The 23,360-nt window shown below is 35.3% G+C and overlaps 1 protein-coding gene across 4 annotated transcripts in view; it reads left to right on the top strand.

The window, feature by feature from the left end:
- The window catches only part of LOC122307491 (phospholipid-transporting ATPase 2), a 35,791-nt gene that overhangs the window by 4,365 nt on the left and 8,066 nt on the right, over positions 1 to 23,360 (top strand). For all 4 annotated transcript variants that reach the window (XR_006241764.1, XM_043120402.1, XM_043120400.1 and 1 more), the window contains 13 exons: positions 4,326 to 4,442; positions 14,357 to 14,449; positions 14,555 to 14,729; positions 15,866 to 16,032; positions 17,468 to 17,572; positions 18,118 to 18,215; positions 18,312 to 18,454; positions 19,975 to 20,071; positions 20,232 to 20,341; positions 20,427 to 20,591; positions 22,033 to 22,187; positions 22,549 to 22,629; positions 22,832 to 22,952. Coding sequence is in view for 3 of the 4 variants with exons in the window: in XM_043120402.1 (XP_042976336.1) it covers positions 4,326 to 4,442; positions 14,357 to 14,449; positions 14,555 to 14,729; positions 15,866 to 16,032; positions 17,468 to 17,572; positions 18,118 to 18,215; positions 18,312 to 18,454; positions 19,975 to 20,071; positions 20,232 to 20,341; positions 20,427 to 20,591; positions 22,033 to 22,187; positions 22,549 to 22,629; positions 22,832 to 22,952 (1,627 nt within the window). In the remaining variant the exon portion in view is untranslated. The remainder of the gene's footprint in view (positions 1 to 4,325; positions 4,443 to 14,356; positions 14,450 to 14,554; positions 14,730 to 15,865; positions 16,033 to 17,467; positions 17,573 to 18,117; positions 18,216 to 18,311; positions 18,455 to 19,974; positions 20,072 to 20,231; positions 20,342 to 20,426; positions 20,592 to 22,032; positions 22,188 to 22,548; positions 22,630 to 22,831; positions 22,953 to 23,360) is intronic.

Genomic DNA, 23,360 nt, shown 5'->3' with positions numbered 1-23,360 from the left:
GAAGGAAATTCAACATTGCATGGTATGGAGTGTGAGGGTTTTGAGGAACAATTTATGGCTTTGCTTACAACCATTGAAGCTGGTCATGCTTAGTTTAAGAAATCATATTCCAAAAAACAAAGAGATTTAAAGAGACTAATGTGGTCTATTAATTATGAGGGCAGCATAAGCCGAGAGACATCTAAAGGGAAGGGTCTAGCACTTGCCTTATGAAGCCCAAAATTGTTTCTTGGAATGTCCGAGGGCTTAATGAGGCAAATAAGCATCTTTGAATAAAAAATTTGCTTCGTGAGTGGAATGCGGACATTGTATGCTTCAAGAAACTAAATTGAAATATATTACAAGAAGAATTGTTCGAAGTATATGGAGCTGTACATATGTGGATTGAGCTTATCTTGCATCGAATGGGGCTTCGGGAGGTGTGTTACTGATGTGGGATAGAAAGGTGGTAGAGAAAATGGAGGAATTCATAGGGTAGTACATAGTGGCGTGTTCCTTTAGGAGTGCGAAAGACAACTTTAAGTGGCCTTTTGCTGGTATTTACGGGCTGAATTGGACAGCAATAGAAGTCTGTTATAGGAAATAGCTGGAGTACATAGCTGGCGGGACCTACCATGGTTTATAGGTGATGATTTTAATGTTATAAGGTTCCCAAGTGAATGTTCAGTAGAAAGTTGACTGCGACCAGCAATGATAGAATTGAGTTTATTTTCAACTTGAGTTTGGTGGACATCCCTCTCATGGGTGGGGCATTCACGTGGTCTAATAACCATATGTGGTCTAATAACCATACATGGTCTAGATTGGACAGATTTTTAGTTTCATTGGAGTGGGAAGCTCAGATGTATGTCAAAAGAGGTTGTCTCGCCTTGGATCATTTTCCTATTTTTCTTGATTGTAGTAGTATTCCAAGGAGGGTGTTGGTACTTTAAATTTGAAAATGTTGCTGAAAACTGAATGTTTTGTGGATAGAGTTAGGCAATGGTGCTCCTCATATCAGATTCATGGCACCCTTAGTTTCATCCTTGTAGGTAAATTGAAAGATCTTTGGAATACACAATCCTTTGACGACATAGGTGAACTTAAGAAGTCCATGTTGGAAGAGTTATAGGAGTTGGAGATGATATAGGAGGGTCGAGTACTTTCCTTGGAAGAGCTATCTCGTGGCGCCAAAAGTCTAAAGCATTGTGGTTGAAAGAAGGGGATTGAAGTACAAAGTTCTTTCATATAGTGGCCAACTCTCACAGGAGAACCATTACCATTGAGATGTTGAATATAGATGGTGCAGCCTATACAGAAGCCCTTGAACATGTTGTTGATTTCTTTGAACACTTAATTAGCGAGCAAGTGGGGTGGCGGCCAAAGCTTGGTAGATTAGGTTTTGATTCTATTGAGCTGCAGAAAGTCTCTTGGTTGGAGAGGCCCTTTGAGGAGACAGAGGCTTATGGTGTGGTTAGGAAAATGGCCAAAGACAAAGCACCTGATCCTTATGGATTTTCTTTGGGATTCTTCCAAACTTGTTGGGAAGTGGTGAAGGAGGATTTAATTAAGGTTTTCTAGGAGTTGTTCTTAGTCAGAAAAATTGAGAAGAGCCTCAATGCCACTTTTATAGCTCTAATTTCCAAGAAGATTGGGGCATCGGTGGCCCATTAGTCTAGTAAATGGGGTGTATAAGATCATCTCCAATGTGCTTGCAAACCGCCTAGGGGAGGTTTTAGGGAAGATCATAACAAAACCCCAAAATGCATATGTGGTAGGCAAATTCTAGACTCAGTTCTCATCACCAATGAATGCCTAGATAGTAGACAAAAATATGGTAATCTGGGGATCTTATGTAAGTTAGATATGAAGAAGGCCTACAATCATGTTAATTGGGACTTCCTACTCTACTTGATTGGGAGGTGTGGTTTTGGGGAGAGATAGTGTTCATGGTATATGTGGTGCATATCAACGGCAAAATTTTCTGTGTTGGTAAATGGTAGTCCAATTGGCTTCTTTAATAGCTCTCGAGGCCTAAGATGAGAGTATCCACTATCCTCTCTCATCTTTGTCATTGTTATGGAGGCGCTTAGCAGAATGACCTCGGCTTTGGCTCACAATGGTTTTATGGTTGGATTCTCAATTGGTGACCCTGATAGCGGTACTATTAACATTTCCCACTTGTTATTTACAGATGATACACTTACATTCTATGAGGCAGAACAAAACCAGATGCAGGCACTGAGGGCACTTTTACTTTGTTTTGAAGCAGCATCAGGTTTGTAAGTGAACTTTTGACAAATCAAAATTAGTGCCAGTTGGTAATGTTCGCAACATTCGGTAGTTGGCTAACACTCTTGGATGCAAGGTTTCCACCCTTCCTATGAATTACCTGGGTCTTCTGTTGGGGGTTGCCTCAAGGGCTATACCAATATGGGATACAATGATTGAGAAGATTGAACGTAGATTGGCAGGTTGGAAGAGATTGTACTTGTCGAAAGGTAGTAGGATCGCTTTAATCAAAAGTACTTAGCCTAATTTACCAACGTATTTTTAATCTCTTTTCCCAATTCCATCAAGTGTGGCAAACTGGATTGAGAAACTTCATAGGGATTTCCTTTGGAGTGGTATGGGGGATGGTGTCAAATTCCATCTGGTCAAATGGGATAAGGTATGTTCCCCAATTTTTGTGGGAGGATTGGGAATTAGAAATCTGAAGATTTTCAATCGGGCATTGCTCGGGAAATGGTTGCGGCAATATAATATGGAACTGGAAACCTTATGAAAGTCGGTGATTGATTGCAAATATGGAAGTTTGTTGGGGGGAGTGGGGTTGGTGCACTAGAGAGGTTATTGGGGTGTATTGAGTGGGGATTTGGAAGCACATTAGTCTGGGGTGGGGGTCATTTTCGCGTCATACTAGACTCATGTTGGGAGATGGCTCTAGAATAAAATTCTGGAATGACATATGGTGTGGAAATAATGCCCTAAAAGACTCATTCCCTTCAGTATTCCGGATTGCATGTGAGAAAGAAGTTTCAATGGCTAATTTTATGGTGATAGCTGGGAATCAAATACAGTAGAACATTAATTTTAGTAGAGCAGCCCAAGATTGGGAAGTTGGCAGCTTTGAGACTTTTTTCGGCTTCTGTACTCCTTGAGACCAAGCAACTGCTCTGGGTAAGGTCTTGACGACAAATAATTTGCGGAAACACGGAGTGATCATAATAGATTGGTACTACATGTGCAAGAAGAGTGGGGAGATATTGGATCATCTCCTACTACATTGTGAGATTGCTAGAGCGCTATGGGATGAGGTGTTCAGCAAATTAGAGTTAACTTGGGTTATGCTGCCTGCCACCACTGTGGCGCTTTTGGCTAGTTGGACAAATATAAGATCACGGCCGTGTTGAAGATTATTCCTATTTGTATTCTGTGGTGCTTATGGCAGGAGCGAAATGACAGGACGTTCAAAGACAATGAGCGCTCATTTGAGGATCTTAGATCTCTTTTTGTTAAAACCTGATTCCTATTGGCCATAGCTGTAGATTTTAATGGCCTATGCCTTCATGACTTTCTCGTTTCCATTTCTTCATCCTAGATAGGTGTTTCCTCCTGTATAACATCTTGTGTACTTGGGCTATGCCTATTATATTAATACAATCGTTACTTATAAAAAAAGAAAAAAAAGAAAAAAAAAAAAAAAGAAGATAAACAAATAGTAAGTTTGTTAATGTGCTCCTAACATTTGACCCAAGGAAAATTGATTGAGTGGAGAATGGATAGCAGTTGAGAAGAACACAAAACACACGATTGGTTTTCTAGTTGCTCATACATCACAAAGGAATAGGAGCAGCGATGGGAATGAGATTCTTGCCTCAACCCTCTAGAGCTAACATGTGATACCACTAGGTTATCAATACACAAGATGGAGCAATTAAAGATTAGGTTAATGTATTTGTTGCGTCAAAAGTCAGTTACTTGATTATCTAATGATATTTGAAGTTTTTGCTACTATAAAACATGTTTTGGTGGATATTATGGGCAAAATTGAAATTATCATGTGTAGTTCATCATTGATACCTATGTAAATGAGTTTAATAGGCTTTGTGGATACAAGGCCCCACTTTGACGTTTACTGTTGTTACCCATAAAAGAAGGCTTCATGGATACAAACTAGACTATTAATTATGAAGATGACAAAGTCATATATCCTATGATTTAATTTCCCAGTTGATTATTTCTGATTTAGTTCCTTCCCGGATTATAGATATGCTGTTTCTTTCTTTCTTATACTTTGCTGTTCTAACTGTATGTTCATCTGTTGTTGATTTATTGACTTGTAGGTCCAAGCACAGGATATTCATGTAGGTAATATTGTGTGGATTCGAGAGAATGATGAAGTACCATGTGATCTTGTTTTACTTGGATCTTCAGATCCGCAGGGCGTGTGCTATATTGAGGTAAATCTGCTGCTCCATATATCACTATGATGGACAGTTTGGTTAAGTCTAAGTCAAAGTCACCAGCACTACAAATTTGTACTTTTTTATTTGGTTAAAATCAACAGTAAAAATTTACTATTAATGCCTTTTTTATTATAAAAAGCGAAGTGAGAATCTGAAAATAGAGTCGATCCATAAATTCAGGCTAGCTTGAATGTGAGTTATGTCTCTAGAACTCTGTTTAGCATACAATTTGGACTCTTTTAGAGTAATGAAACCAACGACTACAACTTGGAGTCTTGAAGTCCCTGTTAAGCAAGTTATGGGATGTATATCTTTATGTTTTTGTTGTATACAAAAACTCTTCACTATATTCAGTCATAATTCTAGGTCTGAATTTAGCATATGCTAAATTGCTCAAACAAAAACTCCTAGCTTGGTGCGTATATATGAATGGATCTGTTTCATCTGATTACTGATCTTAGCTTGAGCAATGAAGGGATGTGTGTGTGTGTGTGTGTGTGTGTGTGTGTGACACCCCCATATGACAAGATTGAGGGTAGGTGGTGTATGGGATCCCACATTGTTTGGGAATGAGAAGTTCTTACTTTTTATAAGGTTTCAATTGGGCTCCAATTGTATCATTGACTAGTTCTTTTGGAGTATAAGCCATGTGGTTTGGGCTTTCCATTGAGACGTTACAAATGGTATCAGAGCTTATCACAATCAGAAATGTGGGATTTGAGCCGTGCTACCTACAACAGATAAGCTCAACGAGGACGTCGGGAATTTAAGGGGGGTAGATTGTGATACCCCCATATGACAAGATTGAGGGTAGGTGGTGTATGAGATCCCACATTGCTTGGGAAGGAGAAGTTCTTGCTCTTTTTAAGGTTCCAATGGAGTTTCAATTGTATCATTGACTAGTTCTTTTGGAGTATAGGCCATGTGGTTTGAGCTTTCCATTGGGGCGTTACAATGTGTGTGTGTTAAAAAAGGTATGAATGGATCTGCTTCATCCAATTACTGATACTAACAAGAGTAATCTGCAAGGGCCTACTTCTTTAAATCTTGATGATGATCAGACATAAACGCACTCTCACCTATATTTTTGTGCACGGTCGATTCAGTTTATATTCTTTATTCAACCACTAATGAATTCCATTTATCTAGGGCTTGTTTGGATTTTAAGATTTTTGTGAAAATTTTAGGGGAGTTTTTTATGGTTTTGTGAAATAGTGGGATCTGTAAAAAAATATGTTTGGGTTGAGAAAGTTTTTTGATATATTTTTATTGTGGTTTGAAAAACTTAGTGGGACCCATTGAAATGATAAAAGATGTTTGGGGAGAAAATCTTTGAGATTTTTTCTTGGATTTTCTTAAAGTTGTTTAAGTTTTTATGCCATTTTCACAGAAACCGAGAAAAAAATTAGATGACTTTTTTGAAGTTTTTGTAGCGTTTAAATATGTTTGGATTGAAAGTCAAAAGTTTTCTAAAACTTATAAAGATGATTTTGAATCCAAATATGGCCTATTATGCTTAACTTAATTTGAGTTTTGAAGTGTCGTGGCATCAACTTATTGCTCTTGGGGCTGGCCAACGTATTAGGACGTGTGGTCTCTTTACTGCTGATGAAGTACCTTGGTCTCCTATTGAGAGCATCTTTTAAAGCTAAGAAAATTTGGGAGGAGGTGTTAGAAAAATTAAAGCGTAGGCTGGCAGGTTGGAAAATGTTGTATTTATCTAAAAGGGGCGGATCACACTTATTAAGAGAACTTTATCCAACCTTTCTACATATTTCTTGTCTTTATTTCCCCTTCTAGCTAGCATTGCATCTAGGATTAAGAAACTTCAAAGTGATTTTCTGTGGAGTGGACTAAGTGACGAGTTTAAATTTCATCTTGTTGGGTGGGATAAGGTCTGTACTCTTATGAGAGATGGTAGTTTGGGGGTCTGCAATGTGACGGTCTTTAATAAGGCTCTATTAGGGAAATGGTTGTGGTGTTATAATTATGAGAAGGAAGTCTTGTGGAAATGAATGATTGATGCGAAGTATGGGAGTGCAAGGGGGGTTGGTTAACTAATGAGGGTAGGGGGCATAAAGAGGGGGTGGAAGCGCACATGCATAATGAAATATAACAATAATGCAAATAAGTATGAGGCGGTAGAACCAGCCAAATGATTATGCAAATAAGTAATCAAAATATTGGATCAAAATATTGTTTATTAAAATAAACAAACTTACAAGATTATCAAATAAGCAGGGAATATCAAGAGAACTAGGAGGAAAGGAAAAGGAAGAAGAGAATTCTAAATTCTTGAAAGAGAGTTCCTGTAGTCAACTTCTCCTTTTATAGAACATTGAGGCATCTTTACAATTATTACAACAGTAATGAAAATAATGTAAAGTGAATAGTAAAATTGACTTTTATTATTCATTTTACCGTTAAAAATGAAAAAAATTTCGGTGTAGCAGATTCTAATAACTTTCTCAGCTGTAATTGCTGAAGATTCAGTTTCGTCTTTTGTGCTGAAAGCAGAGAAATGAGATTCTTTAACAAAAGGAGGAGACCAATCAGTCTTTTGGAGACGGTAGTCTTTCAGTGCTTTGAAACATTTGTCAGTTTTTGCCGACGGATTAATCATAAGATAGTTTTGAAGTGTCTTCTGAATCATGTCCAAATATATTACTGTATGAATCAGTAACTGAAGTTTCAGAGGATGCTTCAGACACATTTTGAGAATTATTATTATTGTCATCCTGGAGGGACTTTCACAAATAAATCAAGTCTTTTTTCTTGAGTCCTTGGAGAGCAGACTTCTTTTTGGACTTAGAAGATTTGTTTGATTTATCTGTTGTAGTAGAGGAAGTAGCAGTTTTAACAATCTGTTTAGTAGAAGTGGTGGCTTGAACAAGTGGATATCTAGGCAAAATTAATTGTTGATTAACAACAGGAAATTTCTCAATGCTTTTGAGATCTGGAGAAGTATGGGGAAAATTTCTGGTAACATTATCAATAACATCTTGTGTGTGGTGATATCTGTCCCACCATTTAATGAACCAATAAGGGACCAATATGTCTTCATTCCGATCATAGCTCCATTTCAAGATCTAAGGAACCTTGTATCTTTTGCAAAATGGAGGGAGTAAGGGAATTTCAAATTAGTGATTATTTAAATAAGTTGAGATGCCGCAAATGTCTGATTATAGATGGTATCAAGATGTGTTTATGTCCAGAGTAATGCTTAGAGACGATAGTCATATCCCTTACTGGAAAGAAAAGTTTATTGATGGATTACCTTATCTATTTGGTCACAAAGTTAAGGATGAACTTGCTGAAACTTCTTAATTATGATAATTACACTTACGGTGATATTATCAATACGATTAAGAAGTTTGGTATTAGTACGTGTAATGATAAAAAACTGCATTGTCAACAAAAGAAGAATATTAAGAAATCCAAATATGAAATGGGAAATTTTTGTGAACAATTTGGCTTTCATCCTATTGCTCCTTCTAGACTAGATAGAAGCACACATTCTCTAATAAATTTGCGAAACCTTACGACAAGGAAAAACCGTGATAATTTTTATAAAAAATCTTCTAATTTTTATAGAAAAAAACCTTTTGGTAAGAAAAAGAGTTCTTAAGTTTCTTCAAAAGGAAAATGTTTTAATTGTGGCAAGACTGGACATTTTGATGATAAATGTACCAAAAAGCCCAATAAGTTTTAAAACAAGATCAATCAGTTGAACATTAATGCTAATGATCAAGAGGATCTGATTTGACTCTTACAAACAAAAATCTTCTGCTTCATTTGACATTAATGAATTTAGTTCAAGTGACTCAGAATATCACTCAGAAACTGAATCATCTGATTCTTCCAATGTTATGCTTTGTTGTCATGATTCTTGTTGCAAACCTTTGGGTAGAACAATCAATGTTTTAACCAAAGCTGAAGAACAAGAAAATCTCTTATTAACTTTGATTAGTCAAATTACTAATCCTAAGCTCAAAGAAGAATATCTTCATAAGCTCAAGAAGATGATGGTTTGTCAAGAATCCAAGACTTATAAATCAAAAATTAGTCTTCAAGAAACTTTGGAAAGATTTGAAAAAAAAAAACCCAAAGAGATTTCTACTGGTGATTTACAATGAAGTGGTTTTTATTAAAAAAGAAATTGTTGAACTCAAAACTAAGATATCAAATCTGAAAATGATTCTTTTAAACAAGAATTATTGCGTTTAAAGATTGATAAACAATTTGATCAAGAGATTTCTTTTGTTAATGAGCAACTAAATGATTCAGATCGAGTCAAAAGGAAGAAAAAACTTCTCCTTCGGATGACAATCAAATTTGTTTGATTCATCATACTATTCCTCCTAAGTGATTTTCTAAAGCTACTATCATTGTTTATCATGAATATGAATTTTCTGTGATTGCTATGATTGATTTTGAATCGGATATGAATTGTATCCAGGAAGGAATAATACCTAGTAAGTATTATGAAAAATCTATTGAAATATTATTTTCGGCTAATAGATCTCAGATGAGGATCAATATGAGCTCAATACTGCTCATGTTTACTTGAATAATATCTGTTTTAAAATTCTTTTTGTACTTGTTAAAAATATGACTGACAAAGTCATATTAGGAATTTCTTTTATTTTTTCTTTATATCTTTTCCTTTCGGAAAAGAAAGGTATCACCACTGACCCTTTTGATCAAAAAAGTCAAATTCAAATTTGCTTCAAAATTTGATATTGATACTGATAAAATTTTGAAATCTTTGCTCTTTGTTAAAACAAAACATTTGAATTTCCTACTACATGAAATCAAATATAAAAAGATTGCTGAACAATTGTTTGGTAAATTATTACAGTCAAAGATCAGTGATTTTACCAAACAACTGATCAATGATGTTTGTTCTGATCTTCCAAATGTTTTCTGGCATAGAAAAAGCCATCATGTTATTTTACCTTATATTAAAGATTTTTCTGAGAAAAATATTCCTATTAAAGCTTGACCTATTCAAATGAATAGTAAAACTGTAGAATTTTGCAAAACTGAAATTCAGGATTTGCTTACTAAGAATATTATTAGGCACAGTAAGTCTCATTGGACTTGTGCTGATTTTTATGTCCAGAAAAATGCAGAGATTGAAAGAGTGACACCTCGCCTAGTTATTAATTACAAACATCTGAACAAAATATTAGAGTAGATTAGGTGCCTTATCCCCAATAAGAATGATTTGATTCATAGGCTTAGTAATGCAGTAATATTTTTCAAGTTTGACCTAAAATAGGATTTTGGCAAATTCAGATTAATGAGTTAGATAGGTATAAGATTGCCTTTACTACCCCATTTGGACACTACGAGTGGAATGTGATGCCCATTTGGTTTAAAAAATACCCCTAGTGAATTCCAAAATACCATAAATGATATTTTCAATCCATTCACCCATTTCGTTGTTGTTTACATTGATGATATTCTTATTTACTCAAAGTTTATTGATGAACATTGGAAACATTTGCATTCGTTTCAAGATATCATTAGACAAAATGGTCTTGTTGTTTTTGCTAAAAATATTAAATTGTTTCAAACCAAAATTAGATTCCTTGGTTATAATATTTCTGAAAGCAAAATTTGACCTATTGACCATGCTATTGAATTTGTTGATAAATTTTTTTATGTCATTCTTGATAAAACCCAGTTGCAGAGCTTTTTGGTTCTCTCAACTATGTTGCAGAATTATACAAGAATGGGGAAACAATGTTGCCCACTTTGAGCGGCTACACTCCAACCCTCCTCATTGGTCTGAAATTCATACTAATCTTATTAAGCAAGTCAAGATACATGTCAAAACTCTTCTGTGTCCTGGTATTTCTACTTCTGATTCTTTTAAAATTGTCGAAACCAATACTTCCGACATTGGTTATGACGGCATTCTAAATCAAATTGCTTCACCAGATTCATCCGAACAAATTGTTTGCTTCCACTCTAGAATCTGAAATAATGCACAACTTAATTATAGTACTATTAAAAAATAAATATTATCCATAATATTATGTATTTCTAAATTTCAAAGTGACTTACTAAATAAATTTTTTTTATTACATATTGATTGTAAAAGTGCTAAATATATTTTAGAAAAAGATGTTAAAAATATTGCATCAAAACATATTTTTGCCAAATGACAAGCTATTTTAAGTGTATTTGATTTTGATTTTGAGTATATTAAAGGTTCTGATAATTTTATTCATGATTTTCTTAGTCGTGAATTTCTACAAAAAACATGAGTAAGAAAGACAAGGGAAGAAGATTGCCACTCCTACCCCAATTCTTGATACCAAACTTATTAAATATGAGCTTGCTACTCCATTAGATATTGCAAACAGGTTTATTGCTCTTGGTAGTATTCCTACTATTTTATTTTCATATACTGTTAGTACTCCTTATGATCCTTATGCTAAGCCCATTACTTTTGGTAAGCCCACCCATCATTACCATGCTTCAAAAACTAACTATATTAAAAAATTCTTTTGTCAAAATCTGTTTTACATTGAACCAAATAGGTCCATGTATACAGATCCTTTTAAAAATGCTTCTAGTTATTTTCCCCTGGTTTTCACTGGATTCCTGAGAATCCTGCGAAGAACTTTCAATATTACTCTGGCATTCTGTTCCAAATAGAATCCCTCATTATTAAACCCATCTATGACAAGACCGATAAAACCAAATTGATCTATCATCGTGCTCACTGTTACTGAAGAAGATTGGAGAACTCATCCCTATACTTCGAAGAAACTTCCACATTCTGATGTTGTTTATTGCTACTTTGATTACATTGATGTCTAGTTCAAATTTATGATGTTCCAAACCGCAGAAATGACCCACTCTTGGTTTTTTAATTTTGATAAAAAATTCAAGACTAGTTTCCCTTTGGTTTCTGAGATGGTGGAGCCAATTTGACCTTATTCCTGAAGCTTTTCCTAAAAACTTTAAAAAGCCATTGTTTCACTAATGCTACTACTTCCAAAATGGATCGACATAATTCGAAATTCCCTTACTCCCTCTATTTTTGCAAAAGATACAAGGTTTCTTGGATCTTGGAATGGAGCTATGATCGGAATTGGTCCATTATTAGTTTATTAAATGGTGGGATAGATATCCCCACACGCAAGATGTTATTGATAATGTTTACCAGGGATTTTTCGCATACTTATCCAGATCTCAAATGCATTGAGGAATTTCCTACTGTAAATCAACAATTAACTTTGCCTAGATATCCACTTGTTCAAGCCACTACTTCTACTAAATAGATTGTTAAAGCTGATACTTTCTCTACTACAATGGATAAATCAAACAAATCTTCTAAGTCAAAAAAAAAAAGTCCGTTCTCCAAGGACTCAAGAAAAAAGATTTGATTTATTTGTTAAATAAACCCTTCCAAGACCGACAATAATGATCATTCTGATAATGAATATGAAGCATCCTTTGAAGTTTCAGTTACAGATCCATACAGTAACATATTTGGATATGATTCAGAAGGAACTCTAAAACTATCTGATGATTGATCCGTCGGCACAAACTGACAAATGTTTAAAAGCATTGAAAGACTACCGTCTCCAAAAGACTGACTGGTCTCCTGCTTTTTGCTAAAGAATCTCATTTCTCTACTTTCAGCACAGAAGACAAAACTGACTCCTGCAATTATAACTTAGAAAGTCATTAGAATCTGCTGCACCGAAAGATTTTTTGTTTTTAATGGTCAAATGAATATTAAAAGTCAATTTTACTGTTCACTTTATATTATTTTCATTACTGTTGTAATAATTGTAAAGGTGCCTCAGGTTCTATAAAAGAAGAATCTAAATTTAGGAGGAAGCAGAACTCTCTTTTGAGAATCTTGAATTCTCTTTTGAGTCTTCCTTCTTCCTTCCTTTTAGTTCTCTTGATATTCTTTACTTATTTGATAATATAGTAAGTTTGTTTAGTTTAATAAATAATATTTTGATTCAGTTTTTTGATTACTTATTTGCATAATCATTTGGCTGGTTCTATTGCCTCATACCTTTTTTTATTTTTTTCGTCGGGGAACCTCTCCAAGGCAGGGCCCTTCGGACCCACCATTGCAGAGTAAACCCCGGTCACGTGCATCACACCCTCATAAGTTTTTCTATATGAAACTGGTTGAATTACTGGCTTTTCACCAGGAGGTGTGGTCCCGAAGGATTGTTTGCACCCATGAGGTGTTGAACCTTGGACCTTGAAGGGAGTGATACTCCAAGACCAAGGCCTTCACCACTTAGGCCAACCCCTTAGCCTTCTACTGCCCCATACTTATTTGCATTATTGTTATATTTCATTATGCATGTGGGGTTATGGAAGTATATACGGAAGGGTTGGGGGGCTTTCTCTAGTAATACTAGGCTGTGTACGGGGGATGGCAGTAGAATCAGATTTTGGCATGATGTGTGGGTGGGAGACACAGATCTTAAGGTTGCTTACCCTACAATTTTCAGAATTGCGTGGGAAAAAGAAGCTATGGTGGCTGACTTGTGGGCAATTATTCTTGATTCATAGGAGTGGAACATCAACCTTACTAGGGAGGCACATGTTTGGGAAGTGAGTGTTCTGGTGGAATTCTTTAACCTGCTTTATAACACTACTCCTGCTGTTATAGCTGAAGATAAGAAGGAATGGAGACCTTCTAGGAAAGGGAAATTCTCAGTATGCTCTTTTTATGACACACTTACAGCTCAACCTAGGCCCAATTTTCCTTGGAAGAACATGTGGAGGAGTAAAGCACCTCCCAAAGTTGCGTTCTTTGTTTGGACAGTAGCTTTATGGAAGATTCTAACCATTGATAATCTAAGAAGGCATGGACTTATAATTGCAGACTGGTGTTGTATGTGCAGAAATAGTGGTGAAACAGTGGACCATTTACTCTTACATTGTGAGTTTGCGTGAGACATCTGGAATTATTTCTTCAGCAAAATGGGATTAGCATAGGTAATGCTAGGAAGGGTGGTTGAACTACTAGTTAGCTGAAGAGAGATCATAGGGACACCACAGATTGTAGCTGTGTGGAAAATGGCTCCCATTTGTATTCTTTGGTATATTTGGAGCGAAAGAAACGATAGACATTTTGAGGATCATGAAAGTTCCGCTGAAGAGTTTAGGAGTTTTTTTTGGAAGACTTTATTTATGTGGGCCATTGCTTTAGATTTAAATGGTCTTAGCTTCCATGATTTCCTTGTAACAGTTTCTAGTCCTTAAATTAGTGTATTCACATGTATACTTCTGATGTACCTGGGCTATGCCTATCTTTATATCAATAAATTTTCTTCTTACTTATCAAAAAAACCTTATTGCTCTTGGGTCATGAGTGCATCATTCTTCATGGATGGAGGGATATAGTTTGCTGTTGTTTATTTTCCTTATTATTATTACCATTGTCGTTGTTGTAACTTTCAGCATTGATACATCTGTAGCACTTTTCTTTGCATGATAGTTGCTCGTTTTAATCTGACTGAGAAACTATAGGGATGACTTTTCAATTGAACTGCGATTGACAAGGTCACAAGAAAATATAGACACGTATGGTGGTATTGAAATTGGGCTTTTGGGCTGAGCTAGGGATGATCCAGGGTCAGCCTGAATTAAATTTCTGGTATACAAGTCAAAATGAAGCTTGGGGCAGGTGTTCTTCATTTTAATTTATGGCCCAGCCATTTGGGTTCCTCTTGTCATTGTTACACTTCTTTTGATCTACACTTCATATCTTCTGGAAAATTCATATACCTAAACTTATAATTGGATGGAGTCCTTGTATGTGTTGTGATGGATGCTAAGATTGGGGTTTCTTTTCGCTGGGATGTCCTTTTGAGCATTTCAACGATCTGATAGTGAAACATGTTTTACAGACTGCTGCCCTAGATGGTGAAACTGATTTGAAGACGAGGGTTATACCCTCCGCTTGCATGGGAATAGAGTATGAATTATTGCACAAGATCAAGGCAAGTTTCATGTAACTTAATATTGATGGAAGATTTGTTGGTAATTTACCTTCCTATGGCAAAGTTGGTGATTGAAATGTTCTTTTCTTCCACTCTCTTTTGCAGGGTGTTATTGAGTGTCATAGTCCAGATAAGGACATTAGAAGATTTGATGCGAATCTTCGGTTGTTTCCCCCATTTCTTGATAATGATTTGTGCCCTTTAACAATTACAAACACAATTCTTCAGTCATGTTACTTGCGGAACACGGAGTGGGCTTGTGGAGTAGCCGTCTACACAGGTATGAACATTAAATCTCAAGGTTGTAGCTAACGTCATACTAGATTGTTCTCATGTGCCCTTTATTTTTTTATCCTTTGAAAATTCTGAAAGTGGAGAAGCAGCAAAACGAGGTTCAAAATGATCACTTGATCAGCAAAATGCATTCATCTGATATGTATAACCTTTGACAAAGATGGGAGAAAAATAATCAAGCAATACAAAAACTCACTGATTATATCAGAGAGGCAGGCAGTTTTTTTTTTTTTTTTCCTTGTGATTAAGTGGGGAAAATTTGATGTTTACTCGATGTAGTTTTGTTATGTCATAGGAACTCAATTATTGGCTGGGAATCATTGGTTTATGCTTGCTTATTTTTCTATTCTTGGTTGTATGTAGCCATTTAGATTAATAATGCCCAATGGGTAAGGATAGAATTGATTCCAGTCAATTTGTAGTGGATTAAGGACTTAGATAAACAAGCTTCGTTTTACTATCAGATCATACCTTAAGGGAAATACTGAATATGTCCTGAGATTATTGCCAAATTCTTGTTCCATTCTGAATATTCTACAGCGGAAGGAGATAGTACTGGGTTTTGGACAAGAATGTGTATGTATAAATTATGTTTACAATTTACTTATCAGGAAAATAATTTTGAATACAAGTAACTTGTAAAAGAATAAATTGTGTAAAGGGTAGTGATTCTATGTTGTTTAATTAGTAAGTGAGTCCCTATAACGACTAGGGAGCAAGATGGTCCCAAAGAGAAAGGGTAGGACTTAAGTTTGTGGTTGCTATATTCTGTTGTTGGATTCTGCAACATTTATGATATTCTAAAACAGTAAAACTTGTATGACATTTAATGTTTTGCCTACCTTTGGTTCTAGTTAGTGCCAACACGGCAAATACACACTCTTTTCTTTTCAAAATTTCTCATATGTTAAGCAAGTAATATGCAAGTGGAACTTAAGTGATAATTTCAATATTTGAAGAAGTTTGTGGTTGTTTAGGTTAGATGTATGCAACCACATGATAAGTTGAGAATCACTGTGGGTGTCTTGGAACAATTTCTGAACCCCTTGAGTTGCCATGATGTTGTTCAGAACAGATGCAGCAATTGATGTATTTGTAACTAGTATATACTCTATGTTTCAGGCAATGAAACCAAACTGGGTATGAGTAGGGGGATACCTGAACCAAAGCTCACAGCTGTGGATGCCACGATTGACAAGTTGACTGGAGCTATATTTATTTTTCAGATTGTGGTTGTTATTGTTCTAGGCATAGCTGGCAATGTCTGGAAGGATACTGAAGCAAGGAAGGTATGCCAGAACTAAGCTTTTGTTTCATATGCAGTTAAAGTTTTTTGATGTGCAATTTTGATGCATTTCTGTGTATAATGTTTATACATCTTTCTAGGATCTGTGGTGTTTGTATTTCTTGGGGAGCTAGCGTTTTAATTATCCAGTGTAACAATCTCATTGATCTTTCCTTATCCTATTGATGACGTGTCCTTGTTAGCTAGCACTTTATAACTGCTGCCCATTGATTAGTGAGTTGTTGTACAAGCCTTTAATAAGCTGTTCTTCTGGTTATGGTGTTCTGCAAACCCTGCACTTGTCATTCCTGGCCTTCTGAAAGGATCTAATCTCTCCTTCTGTTAAAGTTAACCTCTTAAATTCCAGTAGGAGGATGGAATACCAATACTACATATACTCTGGATATTGACGTATTATTTCCTAGTCTTCTTGCCTTTGATGCTTCACATAATTTTTGCTGAACATTGTGGATGGGGCAATAAGTTCTTACCCAAAATTGTGGTCACTGAATTATCCATATAAAAGGGATAATCCAATGTGGCATGCTCCATCATATTTCGGCATTTAATTGAATAATATAGTTGATATTGTAATTCGTCCATTTCTTTTTTGCTTCTTTACCATCCATCTCTGTAAAAAGTTTGGGTGTTGTGCCTATTTAAAATCTGACATGTCCTAACTAAATAAAAAATTATTTAAACCTAAGTTGAGATGATTAAAAATTGGAAGGTTTCAAATATTCAAGTAAAGCGATTTAAAATCCATTCCCACCATACTAAGCAAAAACATTTTAAATAAAAGGAAAATTTTTCCAGAAAATAAAAATAATATGCTTCCTGTTTGAAAATAATGTATGAACTTAGGCATTTTTTGTATATACTTCCTGTATACTTGGGCTATGCCTATTCCTATCAATAAGATTTTATTTTTACTTATCAAAAGAGGTAAATAATATACTTTATACTCTACTTGAACTGATAAAATATAAAGAAGTGAAATTTGAGCTATATGAAGCATGTAATGTCTCAGTATCAGTACCCATTATTGTATTTTTGTCCCCCATGTCCCAAGTTTGATGACACCTAGATGCATGCCTTCACCTAGCACAATCCCAAGTCCATATATATTGAATCAAAGTGAAGTGGTTTGTCCTGTGCATGTTGACGGAATCTTGATAAATATATATTTTTTGTCGATATTCATCTATCATTTTTTTTTTTGTTTGCTTGGTCCATAATTTCTTTCAATTCTTCTTTTATTTGGTCAATTTAATTCCTTTACTCCGTATTTGACTGTGGATTCATTTCATTATCCAGAAGCACATTTTTCTTCTCTACTTGATTCTGACTTTCTAGATGAGTTTTGATATTTTCTGTTTTCATGTGTAGAAGTGTTATTTTCAAACATATGCCAACCTTTTTGTATTCATTTTTTGTAGCAATGGTACGTTCATTATCCGATGGAAGGTCCATGGTTTGAACTATTGATTATTCCTCTTCGCTTTGAGCTTCTTTGTTCTATAATGATCCCCATATCAATTAAGGTAAGCTGTTGCAGATAATTGTAACCATCTTAGATTATCTATAACATGGTTATTATTTTTTTCATGTTTACTAATAATTTTAAATATTTTAACACAAAATTAAAAAACCCTCTCTTGCTTTATACACTTTCCAAAGTCCAAAGAACTATTTTTTTTTTTACTTATAAAAAAAGTTGTTCTTTGGACTTTGGAAAGGGTGTACAAAGCTAGAGAGAGAGAGAGAGAGAGAGAGAGAGAGAGAGAACTAGGCAAAAAGTATTTCAATTTTATGGTCTTAGAGAAATATCAATAATGCTGAAGACGCTCTTAGCCAAGTGGTAGAATTTCCATTTAGAATTCCTCAGCATTGCATGTTTAGTTGCTGGTGCTCGATAAATAAAAGAAGACCATGATACTAACTTGCAAATTGTCATTTATGAATATAGTGCTCTAGGTATTTATGGCTGATTTAGTGATTATTTTCTGGATCATTATAAGGTTGAGCATAGATGTCAAGTACAGCCATTACTAGTTATATGAAAAACTGAAATGTTTATTTCTGGCAGGTCTCTCTGGATCTTGTGAAGAGCTTATATGCTAAATTTATTGATTGGGACAACAAGATGATTGACCAAGAAACTTGTACTCCATCCCATGCAACCAAGTGAGTGATTTGGGGTAAAAAGTTCCAAAAAACTCCTTATATGAAAAATGTAGTCATGTTTCATATTTCTTAAATGGTGTTTGTTGTATGTGGCAGTACAGCAATAAGCGAGGATCTGGGACAAGTTGAGTACATTTTAACTGACAAAACTGGTACCCTAACTGAAAACAAAATGATCTTTAGAAGGTGTTGTATCAATGGTGTTTTCTACGGAAACGAGAGCGGGGATGCATTGAAAGGTTTGGTCTTTAACTATGCAATATGGAGATCTTCCTTCTTGTCAGTCACAATGTACTTGTTGCTTGGGAAAATTGTTTCAACGTGTTGTAATGCATACAGAAATCACATGTAATTTTAGGACACAGCTAATTCAATCTTATTCTTGGATGTGCTTTATTTTTTTAGCTAAACTATTGTAGATGCCTTATAATGAGTCATCCGTGTGGAGTCCTGTCTGGAAGAGGTCAATACTGCTGCAGAAAGTAGCAAAGCAGAGGTTTCTCTTGATTCAAATTACAGCCATTTTTTATGTGCTAAGTAGAGAGTCTGTGCACAAAGTGGGATCTTTTGTCCCTTATTTTTTCAAACCTATCCTGGGTGCTAATGTAAGTCTAGCATTTCTGTTTTAGTCTAATACTGCAGTTGATCATTATGATTACGCTTAGGGCTGCAAACGAACCGAGTTAAGTCGAGTCGACTTCAAACAAGGGTGCTTCATGCTCGATTAGCATGTTACTCATTTGAATTCGAATAAAACTTAAATATCCTTGCTTGAACTTGGCCCGTTAACCATTAATGATTTTCAAATTCGCTCAAGCTCGACTAAAAATAAATGAACAACTTTAGCTCGAACTCGATTTTTTTTTTTTTTTGTGAAAATTCTGAATCTTATCTTTTGATTAATAAAAAATTTTTAAATTTTACAAAAAACTCTCAGCCAAATTGTTTTGATTAAAAAATTCTTATGGTATAAAATAAATTAACTTAAATTTATAAATTAAAAAAAAATAATACATAAGATAAATGTAATAAACTAAACATTTTAGTGCATAAATCAAAAGTTCTAATTGTATGATATATTATAGAAATTATCCTATGCACACTTTAGGAACATAATAAATATATTAAATAAGGTAAACTATAGATAAATTAATAATATATAACTAAGTACATAAAATATAACTAACATGTAATAAATATAACACATTATGAGCTTCAAAAGGAGCTCAAACGAGTCAAGTCGGGTTTATACGAGTTTTGCTCGTTTAATATTCGAATCAATATTAGTGTTTACAAACATCTTATTTTTTAAGTGAACCAAGTTCGAAATGAGTATTTACGAGCCGGGCTTAAGCTGCTCTGTTCATTGCAAGCCTAATTAAGCTTTTCATATTGCTCTTTAATTATTTACTCCATTGGATTCCTTTCCCAGTTTTGAGCAAACTTCAATCAGTTTTTATGTAGGATTGAGTCACTTGGCTGCCTGCTTCACATGAACTTGTTCACTTCTCTGGATTATGAGCCTGAAATTGTCACTTTACCATGTAGTTTTGTCAGTCCAACTAAAATAGCTGACAGAAAGCAATTTTTTAAATGAATATTCACAATTGTTTTGCTAATGCATGAATTTATCAAGTGAACTTGTTTATTTGCTGCTGTATATTTTGGTTCTCTTGTATTTGTTTCATCCGATACATCTAGGAGCTCTTTTAGATTGCCATGCTTCATTTTCTTATCAGTTGCATACTTTGATACCCAGATGCAGAGCTGATCGATGCTGTTTCAAGTGGCTCTGCGGATGTTGTGCGTTTTCTTACAGTTATGGCAATATGTAATACAGTTATACCAGTGAAAAGGTGCTACATAGCTTCATTTTATGGGTTTAATTTTTGCCTGTATTTTGTGGTTTATCCCACATTCAGATCAGGGAACATTTGCATCAGTATGCCTTAGAATTACACGTATGTATCTCATAGATTTGAAATCTCTCATATCTGTTTTGTATGCTGCCAATAGCAAAAGCGGAGATATCTTGTACAAGGCACAGTCTCAGGATGAGGATGCTCTTGTTCATGCTGCTGTTCAGTTGCATATGGTTTTTGTCAATAGGAATGCAAATATTCTTGGTAAACATCATTTGCTTTTGGCTGTCACAGAAGGCATGATACTAACAATGTTGCTGATGATGTAGTTGGCATTAATATATTGCAGAGATCAAGTTCAATGCTTCAACAATTCAATATGAAGTCTTGGAGACTCTTGAGTTTACATCTGATAGGAAAAGAATGTCAGTGGTTGTGAAAAATTGCCAGAATGGAAGGATCCTTCTTTTGTCAAAAGGAGCAGATGAAGCTATTCTTCCTTATGCATGTGCTGGTAAGCCCTACCTATTGGTGCTTTTCATTTCTCTTCCTGAAGTCTTCTAGGAAGACAGTGTACAATGCATAGTTAGGATGCTTTTTTCCCCTAAATTCTTTTTCCATATGGGAAACAGAATCTACTTAATTATTTTCGAATGAGAGAAACATGAACAGTTTGGTCTATTGAATCAACCCCATTTCGTTATAAAGGCTATATTCTAATTTATGGGAGTGATTAGTAAAGGTCGTATTCTAATTTATGGGATTGAAATCATCAAACCTGGATTCTCTCTATCTCTTCTCTTGATGTTGATAAACTCTTTTACTTCTGATGCTAATTTTATCTAAAAAATCCTCTCAGCTGACTATTTTGGGTTCTGAAATTTATGGTAAGCAGCAATTTTGCTGGTGTTTATTCTTCCCAGGAAAGTGAATGAATGACTCTTAAAACTTAAAATATGGAGCAGTCTATGTCAGTGTGTCCTAGTTTTCTACATGTTTAGAACTCTGTTGTTGTTGCTTGGGCATTTTAGTTGCATGCCCCTGCACAGGTTCTGTTGCCAGTGTTGTAATCTTCTGCCATAATTTGATTTTTTGTATGTTACATTTTTTGTTGGAGATGGGCCATTGTGGTTGATTACTGGCATCTCAGTTGGGCCTGTTGCTTGTGATGGTGGAGAAATTATTTGGTTACAGCAGGAGATGGCAGAGGGAGTTACAATTACTAGCTTCTGTCATTCAATTTTTCCATTCTTTTTTTTGGTTGAGTAACTTAGTGTAATAAGAAGCGCTGATAGGGTGCAATCATGGTACACAGGAGTTACATTACAGGGAACCTCTGAAATAAAGAGGCTGTGATTCTCATATGATTAATGGATCCATTGACTATTAAATGGTATCCAAATACTTAATTTGAAATCATTATGTATTATTAATCACTGGCACACAAGCCACCACCACCTCAGTCAGTGTACAAACTTTTTTGGCTATTTTTTTTTTTTTGGCGGACTTAATATGTGTGGTTGTTTGCCAAAAAGCTAAAGGATTCACCCATGGAAGAGAAGGGATTGGTAGGATAAGGCTACCGCATGTTCTTTAGTCTACTTTTATTCGTTTAATCAGAAGATGCGTGCCACTCATTTGCATATGCCTTATTCTTTAGCAATGGAGTGAGTTATGTTGACTAGTACATATTATTTGCTGCTACAATACTACAACTCCTTTGTTGACTTGATGAGAACTAAACAAATAAAGTGGTGCCTTATTAAGTTTTGCCAGGCATGACTATTGTGTGATGATTATAAATGTCGATTCCGAATAGTGGCTTATTGATTTCTTTTGCAAGTGTTTGTTGGTTATTTTGCTGAGATATGTTGCTATTTTGCTATTTGTACTAGTTATATCGAAAATATCAATTAATGCCATATTACTTAGTGTGATAACCCTATTCCCTTCAGGACAGCAAACAAGGGCTTTTCTTGAAGCTGTGGAACAATATACTCAATTGGGGCTGCGTACGCTGTGCTTGGCTTGGCGTGAATTGAAAGAAGATGAATATCGAGAATGGTCTTTGTTGTTGAAAGAGGCTAGCAGCACCTTAGTTGATAGGGAGGTAAATGTACATTTCGATACACTAAGTATTGTGTGGATGTAGCCCACCCATGTGGGTAGCCCAAGTGGTGAGGGTGAACATGTGTGCATGAGCCCCATGTCACAAGTTCAATTCCCCCTAGGATCAAACTGCAATTTAAGTGGGAGGCCATGGCAGTGGGTTGCTGTGCTAGTCTTCCCGGGGGTTTAGTTTCCATGGGTGAGTCCTAAAGGCTCTGCCTGGGGGTGGTTCCCCTGTCATAAAAAAAAAAAAAAAGTATTGTGTGTGGCTGTAGACTCATATATACATTTGTGTCGACATAGAGAAAGATTATTTACTTGCATCAATAGATGTGCTACTCTCAATCTGGTAAATTTTGCAGTGGAGAATTGCTGAGGTCTGCCAAAGGTTAGAACATGATTTGGAAATTCTTGGAGTTACTGCAATAGAAGACCGTCTACAGGTGAATATCTATATTTGGGCTGTAGTAGTTTAACTTTCAGGAGAAGTATCATTTTCCTAATCTGATCCTTTGTGGGGGTGGGTCTTTTCTGCTGATTCTCCAAAGCAACCAGAGAAAGGAAAACAGGGGGAAAATCTACTTATGTTCAAATGTTAAATTGTATCCTTATTTAAATGCTGACTCTGTTTATTTACTAATTCAGGATGGTGTCCCAGAAACAATAGAAACACTAAGGAAAGCAGGAATAAACTTTTGGATGTTAACTGGTGACAAGCAGAATACTGCCATACAGATTGCTCTCTCATGCAATTTTATTTCCCCAGGTAGTTGTTGTCATATGTATTTCTTTTACCGTCTAATGGCATTATCCCTTATTGTTAGCAATGTTAAGAGTTGTTTTCTTTGGAATTGTGAGGTATATGTGTTCGAATGGGAGAAGCTGTGATCTAAAGTATCAAGCACCTTGCAATTCTCTTGTTTCATGGCTTGACCTGCTGACTTTAAATAATTGGGTGTCTCTACTTGGGTCCATCCATCTACCTATTTGACACATGCCCAAATTATGTTAGTATTGATTTTTTTTTTCTTTTTATTTGTAAGAAATTTTTTTATTGAAATTGCAATAGGCATAGGCCAAGTACATAGGAAGTATATGTTGAAAACGCCTAGAAACCACTAGGAACTAGAGATAAGGATACGAGCAAATTATGACAAGTAGTCCCATTACTAAT

The sequence above is a fragment of the Carya illinoinensis genome, chromosome 4, assembly GCF_018687715.1.
Source record: "Carya illinoinensis cultivar Pawnee chromosome 4, C.illinoinensisPawnee_v1, whole genome shotgun sequence".
Taxonomy (NCBI): domain Eukaryota; kingdom Viridiplantae; phylum Streptophyta; class Magnoliopsida; order Fagales; family Juglandaceae; genus Carya; species Carya illinoinensis.
The sequence above is the reverse complement of the archived record's forward strand: the minus strand, read 5'-3'. Positions and strand labels throughout refer to the sequence as shown.